Source organism: Lampris incognitus, chromosome 12 (assembly GCF_029633865.1).
Source record: "Lampris incognitus isolate fLamInc1 chromosome 12, fLamInc1.hap2, whole genome shotgun sequence".
Classification (NCBI taxonomy): Eukaryota; Metazoa; Chordata; class Actinopteri; order Lampriformes; family Lampridae; genus Lampris; species Lampris incognitus.
This window is the reverse complement of record NC_079222.1, coordinates 50667032-50687224: the sequence shown is the minus strand read 5'-3', so window position 1 is coordinate 50687224 and position 20193 is coordinate 50667032. Positions and strand designations below refer to the sequence as shown.

Below are 20193 nucleotides of genomic sequence, written 5' to 3'. Positions count from 1 at the left end.
GTGACATTAGTGTGTTTGGCTGGTTCTCTAAAAGAGCCCGTTCAGAAAGTAAGCTCAGCCCAATCTGAATCACACAAAAATGCATGTGCTAACACATCTTTTATGAAATATCTTCAGTTGACTCACAACACGTGCAACGCTACATACACCATGCCAGTTTAATGTAGGCCAGCAATCACAGTTCAAAGTTATTTGTGAAACGTTATCGGTTGCTCTGTTTCCAGATAGCATTAATTGTCATGTATCATCTCTGTTCAACAGACACTTTTTTTTCCCAGATCAACCATTTGTGTAGGTAGTAGAGAACAAAAAATAAAATGTGGAGACATATTTAAAATCACATTCATGTTCACTCAACAGCTTGCCTAAAGATGCAGACTTTGCTGAAAAATGAGACATTTAAGTAAAATGAAAGCCTTTACGTTTGTGTGTATTACAGCTATAATGTTGCACCATCCCGAATTTGCAAGTAAGGTCTTACAGTTGTGTAAAAAAAAGAAAAAGGATGGTATAATTTAGTAATCATCAATCTTGTATTCAAAGGGGTAGTCCTGCGTGGGCACTGACTCGAAGATGCCTCCTTTAAACGGGCTCTCCGTTGACCAGCTGTCCACAGGAAACCAGGAGTCGTACCAGGATGTTGCACTCTCAGTTTCTGGTTTTGTAGTAGTAGTAGTAGTAGTAGTAGTTGTTGTTGTAGTTGTTGCTGTTGTTGTGGTCGTCGCAAGAGTTGTCGTAAAGTTGGCTCGTAGCCTCTGAAGGCGCAGCTTGCGTAAACGCATCAGGCGTAGCCGCCTAAGACGCTCGGCATTCTGGGGCTTTGGGGGAACCGATGCCTCTCCAGCGACGCCCTGTGCAGGGGCCACGGCACTGCCGGAGCCGCCCCTGCTGTCTCCCTCTGGGGTTCTGGTGACAACTTTTATGGGCCTCTTGCCATTGAGTGCCATGATCTGTTTGATGCGGTCCCAGTTGGACTTGGCTAAGGTGAAGCTGCACGGGGTGGCTCCAGAGTCATAGCCCACCAGACAAAGCCTTGTCTGGGGGGTGTGGCCGTCAGCCCTAGCTGTCACCCTGTACTCTCCAGGGTTCAGCAGTCGCCAATAATCACCACCTACCGCTTAAAAGGCACAGAGATACAGGGGCAGAAGGTCAGTGATGGAGTTTTGAAGGCTGGCAGTGTTCATCTAAAGAGTTAATACTCAAATTTGCAATTTAAATATTCTTTTGTTGTTGTTGCTGTTGATGATTTTTCCCCTTTTCTCCCCAATTGTACCCGGCCAATTACCCCACTCTTCCGAGCCATACCGGTCGCTGCTCCACCCCCTCTGTGCTGATCCGGGGAGGGCTGCAGACTACCACATGCCTCCTCTGATACATGTGGGTCGCCAGCCGCTTCTTTTCACCTGACAGTGAGGAGTTTCACCAGGGGGACGTAGCGCGTTGGAGGATCACACTATTCCCCCCAGTTCCCCCTCCCCCCTGAACAGACACCCCAAACCGACCAGAGGAGGCGCTAGTGCAGCGACCAGGACACATACCCACATCCGGCTTCCCACCCGCAGACACGGCCAACTGTGTCTGTAGGGACTCCCGACCAAGCCGGAGTAACACGGGGATTTGAACCGGCGATCCCCGTGTTGGTAGGCAACGGAATAGACCGCTATGCCACCCGGACGCCTAATCTAAGTACTCTTAATGAGGAATCCTGTTAAAAACTTTAAAATCTTCAGAGAATTGTTTGCAACACAAAGGTTCTCGCATTCAAATCTGTGAGCTATTATTTACCATTATAAACCCACAGTTTCCCTTTACATTCGTAAGTGACGGAACTAAAGGTGAATTTAAGACAAAACCTGTACAGGCAAACAGTTTCTCCACCTTGAATGATAGTTAGTACTTTTGCCAGAGCCAACATACCAGTTCTGACACCATGTTTGATCCCCTCCACAGAAATAGTGGCGTTTGGTAATGGATTCCCCTCCACATCTCTCACGATACCCTTAATGCCACGATGCACCTGGCAGGAGAAATGGCGTCTCACGGTTAAATTTGTACAAAGTTGGTCGCAGCTAGACTGGAGGCTCCAAAAATAATGTAAGTGACATACAACAAACAGTTACAGATAAGACTTGAGCCAACCCAGACTTGTCTGTCAAATTCTCACCTGCTCTATGAAAGACAAGAGAGCCTCACGGTTGTTCTCCCACTCCAGGGGCAGTTCACTTGCATGGGGAAACTTGTCACAGCCCAGGAAGATGGAGAGCTCAAAGCAGTTTGTGTGCAGGTAGCTGAAATCATTCATACCTGTGGAAAAGGAGCACAGGAAACATTAAATAAGGCTTTGTTGAGAGTATCTCAAGGCTGTTTGGGCACACAATTATCATTCTAATATATATATAGTATATAGTGAAGTAAATTCTTTATGAGACAGTACAAGCCTGTTTCATGCCATAAGCAATCATCAGCTGTCAATACATAAAGAATTTACTTGACTAATTGGATTATACAGTGCATCCGGAAAGTATTCACACCCCTTCACTTTCCCCACATTTTGTTGTGTTACAGCCTTATTCCAAAATTGATTAAATTCCTTTTTTTCCCTCATCAATCTACACACAATACCCCATAATGACAAAGTGAAAAAGGTTTTGTAGAATTTTTGCAAATTTATTGAAAATAAAAAACTGAAATATTGCACATACATAAATATTCACACCCTTTGCTATGACACTCAAAATTGAGCTCAGGTTCATCCTGTTTCCACTGATCATCCATGAGATGTTTCTACATCTTGATTGGAGTCCACCCGTAGTAAATTCAATGGATTGGACATGATTTGGAAAGGCACACACCTGTCTATATAAGGTCCCACTGTTGACAGTGCATGTCAGAGCAGAAACCAAGCCATGAAGTCAAAGGAATTGTCTGTGGATACAATCCTGTCTCAAGGCACAGATCTGGGGAAGGGTACAAAAACATTTCTACAGCTTTGAAGGTCCCGAAGAGCATAGTGGTCTCCATCATTCGTAAATGGAAGAAGTTTGGATCCACCAGGACTCTTCCTAGAGCTGGCCGCCCAGCCAAACTGAGCAATCGGGGGAGAAGGGCCTTGGTCAGGGAGGTGACCAAGAACCCGATGGTCACTCTGACAGAGCTCCAGCGTTCCTCTGTGGAGATGGGAGAACCTTCCAGAAGGACAACCATCTCTGCAGCACTCCACCAATCAGGCCTTTATGGTAGAGTGGCCAGACAGAAGCCTCTGCTCAGTAAAAGGCACATGACAGCCCGCTTGGAGTTTGCCAGAAGGCACCTAAAGGACTCTCAGACTATGAGAAACCAGATTCTCTGGTCTGATGAAACCAAGATTGAACTCTTTGGCCTGAATGCCAAATGTCACGTCTGGAGGAAACCAGGCACCTCTCATCACCTTGCTAATACCATCCCTACAGTGAAGCATGGTGGTGGCAGCATCATGCTGTGGGATGTTCTTCAGCAGCAGGAACTGGGAGACTAGTCAGGATCGAGGGAAAGATGAATGGAGCAAAGTACAGAGAGATCCTTGATGAAAACCTGCTCCAGAGCGCTCAGGACCTCAGACTGGGGCGAAGGTTTACCTTTCAACACGACAACGACCCTAAGCACACAACCAAGACAACGAAGGAGTGGCTTCAGGACAAGTCTGTGAATGTCCTTGAGTGGCCCAGCCAGAGCCCAGACTTGAACCCCATTGAACATCTCTGGAAAGACCTGAAAATAGCTGTGCAGCGACGCTCCCCATCTAACCTTACAGAGCTCGAGAGGATCTGCAGAGAAGAATGGGAGAAATACCCCAAATATAGGTGTGCCAAGCTTGTAGCTTCATACCCAAGAAGACTTGAGGCTGTAATCGCTGCTGCCAAGGGTGCCTCAACCAAGTACTGAGTAAAGGGTGTGAATACTTATGTACATGCAATATTTCAGTTTTTATTTTTAATAAATTTGCAAAAATTTCTACAAAACCTTTTTCGCTTTGTCATTATGGAGTATTGTATGTAGATTGATGAGGAAAAAAAGGAATTTAATACAACAAAATGTGGGGAAAGTGAAGGGGTGTGAATACTTTCCGGATGCACTGTATATATATCCCCCCCTCCTTTTCTCCCCAATTACCCCACTCTTCCGAGCCGTCCCGGTCTCTGCTCCACCCCCTCTGCTGATCCGGGGAGGGCTGCAGACTACCACATGCCTCCTCTGATACATGTGGAGTCACCAGCTTCTTCTTTTTCACCTGACAGTGAGGCGTTTCACCAGGGGGATATAGCAAGTTGGAGGATCACACTATTCCCCCCAGTTCCCCCTCCTCCCTGAACAGGCGCCCCAACCAACCAGAGGAGGCGCTAGTGCAGTGACCAGGACACATACCCACGTCTGGCTTCCCACTCAGAGACACGTCCAATTGTGTCTGTAGGGATGCACAGCCAAGCCAGAGGTAACATGGGGATTCGAACCGGAGATCCCCGTGTTGGTAGGCAACGGAATAGACTGCTACCATACCTGGATGCCCCATCATTGTATATTTTTGTATATATCTTCCCTTCTTCGTTAAGTTGTCCCCTTGATGTTTGTTTCCACCCTCTGTTCAGCTTCTTTGCATATATTTTTCACACTTACTGCCCACCACTGGTTTCCAGCTGGCTCTGTTGATGATGCCCTGTCCCCCAGTGATGTCATCAGTATGGCAAGAACCTCGGTAGGTCTCTGTCATTGTGAGATGGCTGTGAGCATATGACATGGCCAGCCACCTGAACATGGTATCATCAGCTGTCTCCCTTAGAGCTCCTTCATTCTGTCGTTGAATCCGAGCCCATGTCTCCTCATTCATTTCGCGCTCAACATCAGGCCTTCTGCCATGTCGCAATCCCTGACCATCATTACCCTTGGAGAGGAGCCAAAGCACCAGACAGTGATTAAGGTACAGACAAATACAAACAGGATCTTGAAAATACAAACAGGCATACATAATGAGCTGGAGTATTGCTGATAAGGATTCCATTCAAAACTGAGCATCCAAAAACAGTTTTGAACTGCCTGTTTACTCTTGGAGAAAGCCTTACCAGTTTGGGGGGTCGCTGCATGTCGAACGGGTATGCTACTACTTTCTCTCCTGCTTGCAAATTAGCCCCCAACACAAAGGGGTTGCGGTCCATCCAGGAAATTATGGCTTTTGTTTCGACAGCAACCTAAACATCACATTATATCAAAAGACAGACAAAAGCTATTATGAATAGAATGATCATGATTAAGACATATGACTGTATCGGATCGGTCGAGCAGGGTGCTGGTGGAAACTATGCTACTGTTGGGCGAAGGAGGAGAGGGGGAAGGCATGTCCAGAGGCAGCGAGAGAGGAGGAAGGGTAGGAGTGTGGTGGTGAGAGTTGGAACGTTGAATGTTGGCACTATGACTGGTAAAGGGAGAGAGCTGGCTGACATGATGGAGAGAAGAGAGGTAGGCATACTGTGTGTGCAAGAGACCAGGTGGAAGGGGAGTTAAGGCCAGGAGCATTGGAGGTGGGTTAAAACTCTTCTACCACGGTGCGAATGGGAGGAGAAATGTGGTGGGGGTAATTCTGAAGGAAGAGTATGTCAAGAGCCTGCTGGAGGTGAAGAGAGTGTCGGACAGAGTGATGAGTATGAAGCTGGAAATCGAAGGTGTATTGCTGAATGCTATCAGCACATATGCCCCGCAAGTTGGGTGTGAGATGGAAGAGAAAGAAGAATTCTGGAGTGAGTTGGATGAAGTCGTGGAGAGGGTACCCAAGGAGGAGAGAGTGGTGATTGGAGCGGACTTCAATGGACATGTTGGTGAAGGGAACAGAGGTGATGTGGAGGTGATGGGTAGGTATGGTGTTTGCGAAATTTCTAAAAAGGATGTAAATGGCTGTGGTGAATACATATTTCAAGAAGAGGGAGGAACACAGGGTGACGTACAAGAGTGGAGGAAAGTGCACACAGGTGGACTATATCTTATGTAGAAGGCGCCATCTAAAAGGGGTTGGAGACTGCAAGGTGGTGACAGGGGAGAACGTAGCTAGGCAGCATCGGATGGTGGTCTGTAGGATGACCTTGGAGACCAAGAAGAGGAAGCAAGTGAAGGCAGAGCCGAAGATCAAATGGTAGAAGTTGAAGAAGACTGTTGTGTGGAGTTCAGGCAGGAGTTAAGACAGGCACTGGGTGGTAGTGAAGAGTTGCTGTATGGCTGGGCAACCACTGCAGAAATAGTGAGGGAGACAGCTAGGAAGGTACTTGGTGTGTCATCAGGACAGAGGAAGGAAGACAAGGAGACTTGGTGGTGGAATGAGGAAGTACAGCAAAGTATACAGAGGTAGAGGTTGGCAAAGAAGAAGTGGGATAGTCAGAGAGATGAAGAAAGTAGACAGGAGTACAAGGAGATGCAGCATAAAGCGAAGAGAGAGGTGGCAAAGACAAAGGAAAAGGTGTATGGTGAGTTGTATGAGGGGTAAGGCACTAAGGAAGGAGTAACGGGGAGTGCAGGAGAGTGGTGAAGAATAGAGTGCAGGCAGGGTGGAGTGGGTGGAGAAGAGTGTCAGGAGTGATTTTCAAGAGAAAGGTACCAGCAAGAGTTAAAGGGAAGGTTTACAAGATAGTTGTGAGACCAGCTGGTTTGGAGACAGTGGCACTGATGAAAAGACAGGAGGAGGAGCTGGAGGTGGCAGAGTTGAAGATGATAAGATTTTCATTGGGAGTGATGAAGAAGGACAGGATTAGGAAGGAGTATATTAGAGGGACAGCTCAGGTTGGACGGTTTGGAGACAAAGCAAGAGAGACAAGATTGGGATGCTTTGGACGTGCGGAGGAGAGATGCTGGGTATATTGGGAGATTGATGTGGAATATGGAGCTGCCAGGGGAGAGGAGGAGAGGAAGGACAAAGAGGAAGTTTAGAGAGGATATGCAGGTGGCTGGTGTGACAGAGGAAGATACAGAGGACAGGAAGAGATGGAAATGGATGATCCGCTGTGGTGACCCCTAACAGGAGCAGCCGAAAGTAGTAGTAGTAAGACATATGACTTTAACCTGATTTTCAAATGTCTTACTTCGGGGGGGGGGGGGGTGGCGGGGATCAGGAATAAAAGAGATTGGGCCATATGCACAAAAACCCCTCTTGCTTTGATTCATAATTTAAAAAAATAAACTTACAGACCCATTGAGAAAATTTTCAGGAATGGGGATATGATTATTGGGTACAATGCGAGGGACCCATCCTCTGTCTTCTGCGCCCCATAGGATGCTGCTGAGGTCTGGGAAATTTTGAAAAATGTCGTATCCCTCTCCAGTCCAGTGGCCCAGTGCCCAGTTCCCCATCTCAGAGCCCTTGAAACAGGAACATTGACTGTTATGTCTAAAATGAACATTGTAACATAAGTTGTCTGTATCTCAACTTGAGTCGTTGTGTTAACATGGTTGTTCAGTGACTGCTCACCATCTCAAAAGCCAGTTCATATGCGTCAGGGTTAAGTGAGGGCACCAGGTGTATTCTCACTCCTTCCACTAGTCGGCGTACCCTGGGATTGTCGTCATTGTACTCCTTACACAAAAACTGCATTAGCAGCAAGAGCAGCTCTCGACCAAGTGCCTCGTTACCATGGAGACCAGCAGTGTAGCGGAATTCCGGCTCACCTAGCAAGGTGACATCAAGCGATAACAACTGAGGCCTTTCAAAGAGTGAATGGAAAATGTCTCCCAGTTCTTTTCACCTGTCATCATTCTTCCCACTGTGTTTGGAAGAGTGATGGCATACACAGCTTGGTCATTTTTCCTAAATTGTAAGTGTAGTTGAGGCAACTGTGATACGATATGTATTTTGTTGTTATGTTGTATCATGGTATCATATCCCACATTTCCCATATTAACTCCAACGTGAGCACTCTGTGAGAGGCTTCAATCAGTGTACAATAACATGCCAAATAGCATGCTAGAGACATCTCATAGACACCCTATCAGTCTTACGTATGCTGTGATTCACTGTGTGTCTTCGTTAGAGTATTAGCCCACAAACCGAGCTCCTGCTGCCTCTAGAATTCAGTCTGTTCTTCTGTGTGTCCCACCTGTCTCATGTTCCCCGGGGTTGTCAGAGATTTCCATGGCATACATCTTCAGGCCCTGGGAGCTCTTGCCGATGTTGTAGATCCTGGTGATGTTGGGACACTCTTCATTTATCACCTTCATCATCTAGATAAAAGAAAAGTACATTTAGGAGGCAAACCTATCAAATGACAAGACACCCCCTGCTATTTTTCTTACAAAACGGCGTCACACTCTACTGACCTGTCTCATCTCTTTGTAGTTGTGGTGTCTGAAGTCCAGGTCATCTGATGGGTTGACCTCATTCTCACTGGGGTACGTTTCTGGTGGAAGGAAGATTAGAATAATTTCACTTCTAACAATACATTTGTGTTACTAGTGTAGCTGTGCGTAGGTCTGGACTACAGCTGACTGCTGTGGAGATACTAAGAAGCAGATGCTCTGTACTTTTTGTTTTTTTATTTCATTTTCTGTGGCTTTTTCTCCCCTTTTCTCCCCAATTGTACTTGGCCAATTACCCCACTCTTCTGCTGCACCCCCACTGCTGATCCGGGGAGGGCTGCAGACTACCACATGCCTCCTCCCATACATGTGGAGTCTGCAGCCACTTCTTTTCACCTGAAGTGAGGGGGCGTAACGCGTGGGAGGATCCCCCAGTTCCCCCTCCCCCCTGAACAGGTGCCCTGACCAACCAGAGGAGGCGCTAGTGCAGCAACCAGGACACGTACCCACATCCGGCTTCCCACTTGAAGACACGGCCAATTGTGTCTGTAGGGACGCCTGACAAGGTAACATGGGGATTTGACCTGGCGATCCCCGTGTTGGTAGGCAATGGAATGGACCGTCACGCTACCCGGACGCCCTAGATTCTCTGTAATTTGCATACAATCTTCAGTAATGTAACTATTACACTTTTTCACTTTCGTGCTGCCTCAAGCTTATGTCTGTATGTTTAAATTTAGTAAATGTAGTAGTGAACCCAGCCACTGACGATGCACAAGCCAGTGCATCCTTAGTGCCGGTCCTAAGCTCGGACAAATGGGGAGGGTTGCGTTAGGAAGGGCATCCGGCGTAAAATCTTTGCCAAATCAAATATGTGGATCATGAATTAGATTTCCATACCGGATCGGTCGAGGCCCGGGTTACCAACGACCGCCACTGGTACTGTTAACCAGCAGGGTGCCGGTGGAAACTATGCTACTGTTGGGCGAAGGAAAAGGAGAGGGGGAAGATATGTCCAGAGGCAGCGAGAGAGGAGGAAGGGTAGGCATGTGGAGGTGAGAGTTGGAACTTTGAATGTTGGCACTATGACTGGTAAAGGGAGAGAGCTGGCTGACATGATGGAAAGAAGAAAGGTAGGCATACTGTGTGTGCAAGAGACCAGGTGGAAGGGGAGTAAGGCCAGGAGTATCGGAGGTGGGTTCAAACTCTTCTACCATGGTGTGAATGGGAGGAGAAATGGGGTAGGGGTACTTCTGAAGGAAGAGTATGTCAAGAGCGTGCTGGAGGTGAAGAGAGTGTCAGACAGAGTGATGAGTATGAAGCTGGAAATCGAAGGTTTATTGCTGAATGTTATCAGTGCATATGCCCCGCAAGTTGGGTGTGAGATGGATGAAAAAGAAGAATTCTGGAGTGAGTTGGACGACATGGTGGAGAGGGTACCCAAGGAGGAGAGAGGGGTGATTGGAGCGGACTTCAGTGGACATGTTGGTGAAGGGAACAGAGGTGACGAGGAGGTGATGGGAAGGTATGGAGTCAAGGAGAGAAATGAGGAAAGACAGATGGTGGTCGATTTTGCGAAAATGATGGAAATGGCTGTGGTGAATACATATTTCAAGAAGAGGGAGGAACACAGGGTGACGTACAAGAGTGGAGGAAAGTGCACACAGGTGGACTATACTATGTAGAAGGCACAATTTAAAAGGGATTGGAGACTGCAAGGTGGTGACAGGGGAGAACGTAGCTAGGCAGCATCGGAAGGTGGTCTGTAGGATGACTTTGGAGACCAAGAAGAGGAAGAGAGTGAAGACACAGCCGAAGATCAAATGGTGGAAGTTGAAGAAGGAAGACTGTTGTGTGGAGTTCAGGCAGGAGTTAAGACAGGCACTGGGTGGTAGTGAAGAGTTGCCAGATGGCTGGAAAACCACTGCAGAAATAGTGAGGGAGACAGCTAGGAAGGTACTTGGTGTGTCATCAGGACAGAGGAAGGAAGACAAGGAGACTTGGTGGTGGAATGAGGAAGTACAGCAAATTATACAGAGGAAGAGGTTGGCAAAGAAGAAGTGGGATAGTCAGAGAGATGGAGAAAGTAGACAGGAGTACAAGGAGATGCAGCGTAAAGCGAAGAGAGAGGTGGCAAAGGCTAAGGAAAAGGCGTATGGTGAGTCGTATGACAGGTTAGACACTAAGGAAGGAGGAAAGGACTTGTACCGATTGGCTAGACAGAGGGACCGAGCTGGGAAGGATGTGCAGCAAGTTAGGGCGATCAAGGATAGAGATGGAAATGTGCTGATGAGCGAGGAGAGTGTGCTGAGAAGGTGGAAGGAGTACTTTGGTACTTTGATCTGTAGCAAGAGTAGGGTGCAGGTGGAGGAGAGCCTGGAGAGGTGGAGGTATGCACTGGAGAGAAGAGGGATGAAAGTCAGTAGGAGCAAGATGGAATACCTATGCGTGAGTGAGAGGGAGGACAGTGGAATGGTGAGGATGCAAGGAGTGGAGGTGATGAAGGCATATGAGTTTAAATGCTTGGGGTCAACTGTCCAAAGTAACGGGGAGTGCAGTAGAGAGGTGTAGAAGAGCGTGCAGGCAGGGTGGAGTGGGTGGAGAAGAGTGTCAGGAGTGATTTGTGACAGAAGGGTACCAGCAAGAGTTAAAGGGAAGGTTTACAAGATGGTTGTGAGAGCAGCTATGTTGTATGGTTTGGAGACAGTGGCACTGACGAAAAGACAGGAGGTGGAGCTGGAGGTGGCAGAGTTGAAGATGCTAAGATACCCAAAGGAGTTGAATCAAGTGCAACTGGACTTGGTATATATCCGTGCAGACGTTTTGCCTCTCATCCAAGAGGCTTCCTCACTTCGTGCCTTTCTGACTAGACAAGCTAGTCTGACTGGCTGGTGATGAGACTCAGTAGTTATCCTCTAGGAGTCGTTGTCAGAGCTATTGATATGTGTGGCTCTTTGTGATCTGATGTTTACCAACGCCCGTCGCTAACAGAGCCATAGATATGAGTGGCTCTTTTGTGTACCGATGTTTGGCCGCGACCGTCGCCATCGGAGCTATTGATTTGCATTTGTTTAACAGCGACGGTCATTGGGGGTGTTAGTTTGGACTTCATTGTTCAGTGGTCATGAGAGTCGTTGGAGCCGTTAGTGAGCGACTGTTGTTCTTGGAGGCTAGGCTTCTTGAGTCTCCTGGGTAGAGATGAAAGGACGGCATTGTAAGTGGGAGATAGGTGGTGTCGCAGACCTCCTCCTCTGTTGAGGGATGGTTTTTCCAGTTTCACATAGATGGCTTCCTTCACCCCTCTTTCAAACCATCTATCTTCCCTGTCCAACATGTGTACGTTGCTGTCCTGGAAGGAGTGTGTCTTCTCCTTTAGGTGTAGATAGACTGCTGAGTCTTGTCCTGAGGAGTTTGGCCTTCTGTGTTGGGCCATCCGTTTGTGTAGTGGTTGTTTGGTTTCTCCTATGTGTAGGTCAGTGCAATCCTCATTGCATTGTACAGCATACACCAGATTGCTTTCCCGGGTGTGTGGTACACGGTCTTTGGGATGAACCAGTCTTTGTGGGAGTGTGTTGCTGGGTTTGAAGTATACCGGGATACGGTGTTTGTTGAAAATTCTCCTGAGTTTCTCGGAGACCCCAGAAACATACGGGATGACTGTGTTATTCCTTCTGTTCCTTTTCTCCTCGTCGCTCACCTGGTTGGTCTTTCTGGAACGTGTTACAGTTTTCACAAAGGTCCAACTGGGGTAGCCGCAGGTTTTTAAAGCTCCCCTCAGGTGTTTGTGTTCTTCTCGTTGGGCCTGAGTACTGCTGGGCACATTGTCAGCTCTGTGTTGCAGAGTTCTGATGACGCTCAGTTTGTGTTCCAGCAGGTGGTGTGAGTCGAAAAGTAGATATTGGTCTGTGTGTGTAGGTTTCCTGCAAGGTGGAGGCTCCTGTCTTCCTCAATGTGGACGTCACAGTCCAAGAAGGGCAAACTGTTGTTCTTTACGTCTTCTCTTGTGAACTTAATGTTCTTGTCCACTGAGTTGATGTGTTTGGTAAACGCTTGCACCTCTTGTGTTTGGATTTTGACCCATGTGTCGTCCACATATCTGAACCAGTGGCTCGGAGGTGTTCCTCTGAAGGAGTTCAGGGTCCTGTGTTGTACCTCTTCCATATATAAGTTGGCCACAATGGGCGATACTGGTGAGCCCATTGCACAGCCGTGTTTCTGTCTGTAAAACTGGCCCCTGAATTGGAAATATGTAGTGTTCAGGCAAAGGTCCAGTAGTTGGCAAACCTGGTCTGGGCTGAGGTTGGTCCTATTGTGGAGGGTGTCGTCCCATAGCAAACGTTGCCTCACAGTTTCCAAAGCCTCCATGGTTGGGATGCAGGTGAATAACGAGGTCACGTCGTAGGATACCATGGTTTCACCCGGTTCCAGTTTTACGCCTTGGACCTTGTTCACAAAGTCAATGGAGTTTTGGATATGGTGAGGTGTTTGGCCCACTAAAGGGGTCAAGATGTTGGCTATATGTTTGGCAATGTTGTACGTGACTGAGTTTATGCTGCTGACGATGGGCCTGAGGGGGGTTCCATCTTTATGGATCTTAGGGAGTCCATATATGCATGGAATGTTATCTTGTGGGTAGAGACGGTGGTATTGTAACTGAGCAATGGTTCCTCCTTTCTCCTCCTTTCCGGGCGCAGCCATAACATCGGTACACAAGAGAGCCACGCATATCTATGGCTCTGTTAGCGACGGGCGTTGGTGAACATCGGATCACAAAGAGCCACGCATATCAATAGCTCTGACAACGACTCCTAGAGGATATATTTCTGAGTCTCACCACCAGCCAGTCCGACTAGCTTGTCTAGTCAGAAAGGCACGAACTGAGGAAGCCTCTTGGATGAGAGGCGAAACGTCTTCGTGGATGTATACCAAGTCCAGTTGCACTTGATTCAACTCCTTTGGATAACCATGACGACCTGGATGAATGAGAACATTCACAGACAAGATGCTAAGATTTTCACTAGGAGTGACGAAGAAGGACAGGATTAGGAACGAGTATATTAGAGGGATCGCTCAGGTTGGACGGTTTGGAGACAAAGCAAGAGAGACAAGATTGAGATGGTTTGGACATGTGTGGAGGAGAGATGCTGGGTATATTGGGAGAAGGAGGCTGGATATGGAGCTGCCAGGGAAGAGGAGAAGAGGAAGGCCAAAGAGGAGGTTTATGGATGTGGTGAGGGAGGGCATGCAGGTGGCTGGTGTGATAGAGGAAGACTCAGAAGACAGGAAGAGATGGAAACAGATGATCCGCTGTGGCGCCCCCTAACGGGAGCAGCCGAAAGTAGTAGTAGTAGTGATGTCACAATAGCAATGTTTTTCTTGCTTCTTACTCGGTAACTGACATGCCAGGATCTCCGCTCTGAGACACAGGCTGCCATTCCAGCTCTGAGGAAGGATACGGATGTACCGTGCCACTACTGGCACATCAAACTGCACCATCACTGGTGTGTCCTTATCCACATTCCCATAGAACATCTACACAGGGGAGGGAAGAGCAGAGAAGATAATCAGAGACCTGTGTGGGTCCCCATAATCAGTAAAATATGAGTACCGAGGAGATGTCTGTACAGGCTATTGAATGAACACAACGTTTTATTTTGTTTCTGCTCACCCATTCAGCGTAGCCATCGTGAAGCGTTGTCCAGTCACGACTGTCATTACTGAAGGCCACGAAAAAGGAGGACACAAAATCCTCACTGGGGAAAAATAAATCGATTGTTTTCTACATTACGAAATGTTGTGAAGAATATAGGCAGCAGATGGCATTGATTTGGCAGTGACTTAAGAGCCCCGCAGGAATCATTAAAGTTTCTTTTGAGCCAACATCAACTCCCGTACACACTTTGATTTCAGTCAGCTTTATTCTGTCATCTACAGTGGACATATAAAGTCTACACACCCCTGTTAAAAAAGGCAGATGTAAAAATATGAAATAATGTTGCGTCCAGGTGGCGTGTTGGTCTATTCCGTTGCCTACCAACACGGGAATCGCCGGTTCGAATCCCCATGTTACCTCCGGCTTGGTCGGGCGTCCCTACAGACACAAGTGGCCGTGTCTGCGGGTGGGAAGCCGGATGTGGGTATGTGTCCTGGTCGCTGCACTAGTGCCCCCTCTGGTCGGTCGGGGTGCTTGTTTGGTGGGGAGGTGGAACTGGGGGGAATAGCGTGATCCTCCCACGTGCCATGTCCCTCTGGTGAAACTCTTCACCGTCAGGTGAAAAGAAGCGGCTGGTGACTCCACATGTATGGGAGGAGGCATGTGGTAGTCTGCAGCCCTCCCCGGATCAGCAGAGGGGGTGGAGCAGCCACCGGGATGACTCAGAAGAGTGGGGTAATTGGCCAAGTACAAATGGGGGAAAAGGGAGGGGGGAATCAAAAATAGATAAATAAATAAAATCATGATAAAGTTGAGGTAGATTTTTTTTATGTCCACTGTAGGTACAACAAAAACATGTAAAAGCCATTTTCCCAGTGCCGATGGTCATTTTGCAGTCAGGACGTACTGTAGCTCTGAGTTCCTCCCCTGCGTTATGACTCCAGTGAACTCCACTTCTCTGCGAGCATCAACCTCAAACCAGTGGTTTCTTTCTTCTGGCTCAGCACACCATGCACCCCCATATACATCATCCTCATCACTCGAGCCCTGGACAGAAAAGCAGATTCTTATTCAGTCATAGTCACCAAAATAAAAATATTAATTTACTGACCTTGTTATATGTGAACAAATGGTCCCAGTGTCTGAGCTTTGAGACAAGATATCAGACATGTACAGTAGATCCAGAAAGTATTCACACCCCTCACTTTCCCCACACTGTGTTATGTTCCAGCCTTATTCCAAAATGGATCAAATTTTCCTCATCAATCTACACACAATACCCCATAATGACAAAGTGAAAAAGGTTTTGTACAAATTTTTGCAAATTTATTAGAAATAAAAAACTGAAATATTGCATGTACATAAGTATTCACACCCTTTACTCAGTACTTGGTTGAGGCACCCTTGGCAGCGATCACAGCCTCAAGTCTTCTTGGGTATGAAGCTACAAGCTTGGCCCACCTATATTTGGGGTATTTCTCCCATTCTTCTCTGCAGATCCTCTCCAGCTCTGTAAGGTTAGATGGGGAGCGTCGCTGCACAGCTATTTTCAGGTCTTTCCAGAGATGTTCAATGGGGTTCAAGTCTGGGCTCTGGCTGGGCCACTCAAGGACATTCACAGACTTGTCCCGAAGCCACTCCTTCGTTGTCTTGGCTGTGTGCTTAGGGTCGTTGTCGTGTTGAAAGGTAAACCTTCGCCCCAGTCTGAGGTCCTGAGCACTCTGGAGCAGGTTTTCATCAAGGATCTCTCTGTACTTTGCTCCATTCATCTTTCCCTCGATCCTGACTAGTCTCCCAGTTCCTGCCGCTGAAGAACATCCCCACATCATGATGCTGCCACCACCATACTTCACTGTAGGGATGGTATTAGCAAGGTGATGAGAGGTGCCTGGTTTCCTCCAGACGGGACGTTTGGCATTCAGGCCAAAGAGTTCAATCTTGATTTCATCAGACCAGAGAATCTTGTTTCTCATGGTCTGAGAGTCCTTTAGGTGCTTTCTGGCAAACTCCAAGCAGGCTGTCATGTGCCTTTTACTGAGCAGAGGCTTCTGTCTGGCCACTCTACCATAAAGGCCTGATTGGTGGAGTGCTGCAGAGATGGTTGTCCTTCTGGAAGGTTCTCCCATCTCCACAGAGGAACGCTGGAGCTCTGTCAGAGTGACCATCGGGTTCTTGGTCACCTCCCTGACCAAGGCCCTTCTCCCCCGATTGCTCAGGTTGGCTGGACGACCAGCTCTAGGAAGAGTCCTGGTGGATCCAAACTTCTTCCATTTACGAATGATGGAGACCACTGGGCTCTTCGGGACCTTCAAAGCTGTAGAAATGTTTTTGTACCCTTCCCCAGATCTGTGCCTCGGTACAATCCTGTCTCGGAGGTCCACAGACAATTCCTTTGACTTCATGGATTGGTTTCTGCTCTGACATGCACTGTCAACAGTGGGACCTTATATAGACAGGTGTGTGCCTTTCCAAATCATGTCCAATCCATTGAATTTACTACAGGTGGACTTCAATCAAGATGTAGAAACATCTCAAGGATGATCAGTGGAAACGGGATGAACCTGAGCTCAATGTTGAGTGTCATAGCAAAGGGTGTGAATACTTATGTACATGCAATATTTCAGTTTTTTATTTTCAATAAATTTGCAAAAATTTCTACTAAACCTTTTTCACTTTGTCATTATGGGGTATTGTGTGTAGATTGATGAGAAAAAAAAAGAATTTAATCCATTTTGGAATAAGGCTGTAACATAACAAAATGTGGGGAAAGTGAAGGGGTGTCAATACTTTCCGGATGCACTGTATGTGCTAGGTTGCACTCATGTTGGGTTTACAGGTGTATTTGCTTTAAATCCAGCACCTGCTTGAATGTTTCGCCTTCGTCCTAACACTCTTTATTTTCCTGACTGAAGAACGAATAAAATCCAGGGGACTGGGGTGTCCAGGTGGCGTGGCAGTCTATTCCGTTGTCTACCAACATCGAATCCCTGTATTACCTCCAGCCTGGTCGGGCGTCCCTACAGACACAAGTGGCCGTGTCTGCGGGTAGGAAGCCGGTGTGTGTATGTGTCCTGGTCGCTGCACTAGCCACTAGCGCCTCCTTTGGTCGCTTGGGGCGCCTGTTCGCGGAGGAGGGGGGACTGGGGGGAATAGCGTGATCCTCCCACGCGCTACATCTCCCTTATGAAACTCCTCACTGTCAGGTGAAAAGAAGCGGCTGGCGACTCCACATGTATCGGAGGAGGCATGTGGTAGTCCTCAGCCCTCCCCTGCTCGGCAGAGGGGGTGGAGCAGTGACCGGAACGGCGCCGAGAGCAATTGGGTAGAAGAAGGGGGGGGGTGGGGAATCCAGGGGACTATTAAGCATGTATATTTTTTTAACAAAGACAATGACACACAAACACACACACATGTATGAACAGTTTTGTGTACCTGCATATTGAGCCGTCCTCTCTGAGCAGTAAAGCCATGATGAGACTGAGAAGAGGCCAGCAGCTGGTCGTCCTCCACCCGGTGAGATTCTAAGCCCAAGGGGGGGCACTCTGACCGGACAAACACACACACGGTCACACACAAACACACACACAGTCCTGCTGACAAATGTTCCAGCTTGACTGAACTTACAGTTATCAGTGTCGTTTACAAAGTAAAGGATCAAAGAAGGTTGAATCAGTTCATCTGGATACAATGTTTAGTGACAGATACAGCTAAGAAGATCAAAGTAGTTGAATCAGTTCATCTGGATACAATGTTTAGTGACAGATACAGGTAAGAAGATCAAAGTAGTTGAATCAGTTCATCTGGATACAATGTTTCGTGACAGATACAGGTAAGAAGATCAAAGAAGTTGAATCGGTTCATTTGGATACAATGTTTTTTGACAGATACAGCTAAGAAGATCAAAGAAGTTGAATCAGTTCATCTGGATACAATGTTTAGTGACAGATACAGGTAAGAAGATCAAAGAAGGTTGAATCAGTTCATCTGGATACAATGTTTAGTGACAGATACAGGTAAGAAGATCAAAGTAGTTGAATCAGTTCATCTGGATACAATGTTTAGTGACAGATACAGGTAAGAGGATCAAAGTAGTTGAATCAGTTCATCTGGATACAATGTTTCGTGACAGATACAGCTAAGAAGATCAAAGTAGTTGAATCAGTTCATCTGGATACAATGTTTCGTGACAGATACAGGTAAGAAGATCAAAGAAGTTGAATCGGTTCATTTGGATACAATGTTTTTTGACAGATACAGGTAAGAGGATCAAAGACGGTTGAATCAGTTCATCTGGATACAATGTTTCGTGACAGATACAGGTAAGAGGATCAAAGACGGTTGAATCAGTTCATCTGGATACAATGTTTATTGGCAGATACATTTCAGTGAATGTATCTGTCAATAAACATTGTATCCAGATGAACTGATTCCACCTTCTTTGATCCTCTTACCTGGATTATTGAACTTGCAGTTTACAAAGTAAAGTATCCTGTTAAAGGCTTTACTTTTTGTTCTTTCAGATAAACAGTAAAGGCTGAACCAAGCAGCGCTGTAACAAAAGTCAGCTGTTAATCGATGAAGACGTGTTTGTAGCATTACTTAAGGTATGAAAAATCTGGCTGTGTCCATGCACAGCCAAACCTTCAAACACAAAGTGAAACCACTCTTCAAGCCTACATTAACAGTCAACACCAAATAAGAGTCCGCTACAAACACAGGAATAAGGCTGTAAACATGCAGTCATTTAAATTACTGGAAGTGTATCCTCTACTTTGTGGTCATTCGATTTCCACAACACATTTTTAGTTTTAAAATAACAATCTCAGTAGTGTTGCTCTTACTTTTTGGCTCAACGTGGACGGACATCTGCTTCAGCCTCTCCTCCTCCTCCTCCTCCCACTTCTTCCTCAGCCGTTCAGCTTTGCAGCATGATTACAAAACAATATGTGACTAAGCATGTCTTCATGTGGCGCCTGGCCTCATGCTAACTGACACACAAAGTGCTTCCATATGTGCCTGTACTGCACACAGTCACACCGACTCACACACTCCTCACATCGTTGTTTCTGAAATAACTGTTCATTTAACGTGTTGCCTGTCTTTATTATCCATCACATATTTTTTACCCGTCAGAGTCCCTCAAACTTTGAACTGTCTTCGAGAATCAACTGACCAAATGTTTTGTAAGGCCACAATATTTCCTCAAACCTTATAATATTTGCAGTTGTAAGGTTTGAGTTTTAAGGCCTCGTTATTCAGTAATAAAAACTAACAGTTTTATGATGGAGGAAGGACAAAACCATTGAGAGACTTTTTCCCCCTGTTCTCATATTCTGTCTTTCTCCTCCCTCTGCACTCTGCTATGATATATCTATATATAACACTTGTCAATGGGACAGGGCGTCTGCACCAGGGGAGGTCAGCCCACTTAACAATCAGGGATAGCACTCTTATTCCTACCTCTTGCTCAACTTATCGTCCTAATCAATAACCAGACATCAAGGGGTTAATCAGGGGAGTGTAAAAACATATTAAATTAAGACCTTTTTCTGCCTTTTCCTTACGAGCCCTCTCAGCGTCCTCCTCCAGCTTCTTTTCTGCCACTGCGGAGACAGACAGAAGATTTAAGCAAGAACACAACGTTATATATCAGTAACCACAGTGCATGTGTTAGGCAAAATGTGTTGATCAATAGGTAGCAATTAGACAGACAAACGGACGTACAATCGGCATAATCATATTCTTCATACCAGGATCCTAAGACTGATGTGGTGGTGGTTTCCTCTGGAACAGAAGCAAACGAGGAGTTACACTAAGACCTTTCACCCAAAGTAAACAAACAAACAAACAAACAACAACAACAACAACATAACGCAGATATTTACCTGGCACGTACATGATGACCTCAGTAGTTGTGCGAGGCACTTTATCTATAAAAGACACATTAGATTTCTAAGTTAAAGTTAAAGGGGACATGTGAGAGACAGCCTCATTTCAAAATGAAGCTCAGTAAACCAGTTATAATACATGAAGCAGTAAACCAGTTATACTACATGAAGCAGTAAACCAGTTATATATGAAGCAGTAAACCAGTTATACTATATGAAGCAGTAAACCAGTTATACTATATGAAGCAGTAAACCAGTTATACTATATGAAGTAGTAAACCAGTTATACTATATGAAGTAGTAAACCAGTTATACTATATGAAGCAGTAAACCAGTTATATATGAAGC

General features: G+C 46.5%; 1 protein-coding gene across 1 annotated transcript in view; it reads right to left on the bottom strand.

The window, feature by feature from the left end:
• Positions 1–86: 86 nt before the first annotated feature.
• Positions 87–20193, bottom strand: part of LOC130121645 (inactive carboxypeptidase-like protein X2) — a 152977-nt gene continuing 132870 nt past the window's right edge. Inside the window, exons 5-21 of the mRNA XM_056290483.1 lie at positions 19843–19887; positions 19682–19741; positions 19501–19560; positions 18799–18876; positions 17390–17499; positions 14865–15004; positions 13973–14057; positions 13692–13836; positions 8326–8405; positions 8106–8229; positions 7481–7677; positions 7198–7371; positions 5094–5219; positions 4651–4915; positions 2165–2304; positions 1918–2017; positions 87–1117 (exon numbers count right to left, since the gene is read on the bottom strand). Of these exons, the coding sequence (XP_056146458.1) occupies positions 516–1117; positions 1918–2017; positions 2165–2304; positions 4651–4915; positions 5094–5219; positions 7198–7371; positions 7481–7677; positions 8106–8229; positions 8326–8405; positions 13692–13836; positions 13973–14057; positions 14865–15004; positions 17390–17499; positions 18799–18876; positions 19501–19560; positions 19682–19741; positions 19843–19887 (2531 nt within the window). The 3' untranslated portion in view covers positions 87–515. The remainder of the gene's footprint in view (positions 1118–1917; positions 2018–2164; positions 2305–4650; positions 4916–5093; positions 5220–7197; positions 7372–7480; positions 7678–8105; positions 8230–8325; positions 8406–13691; positions 13837–13972; positions 14058–14864; positions 15005–17389; positions 17500–18798; positions 18877–19500; positions 19561–19681; positions 19742–19842; positions 19888–20193) is intronic.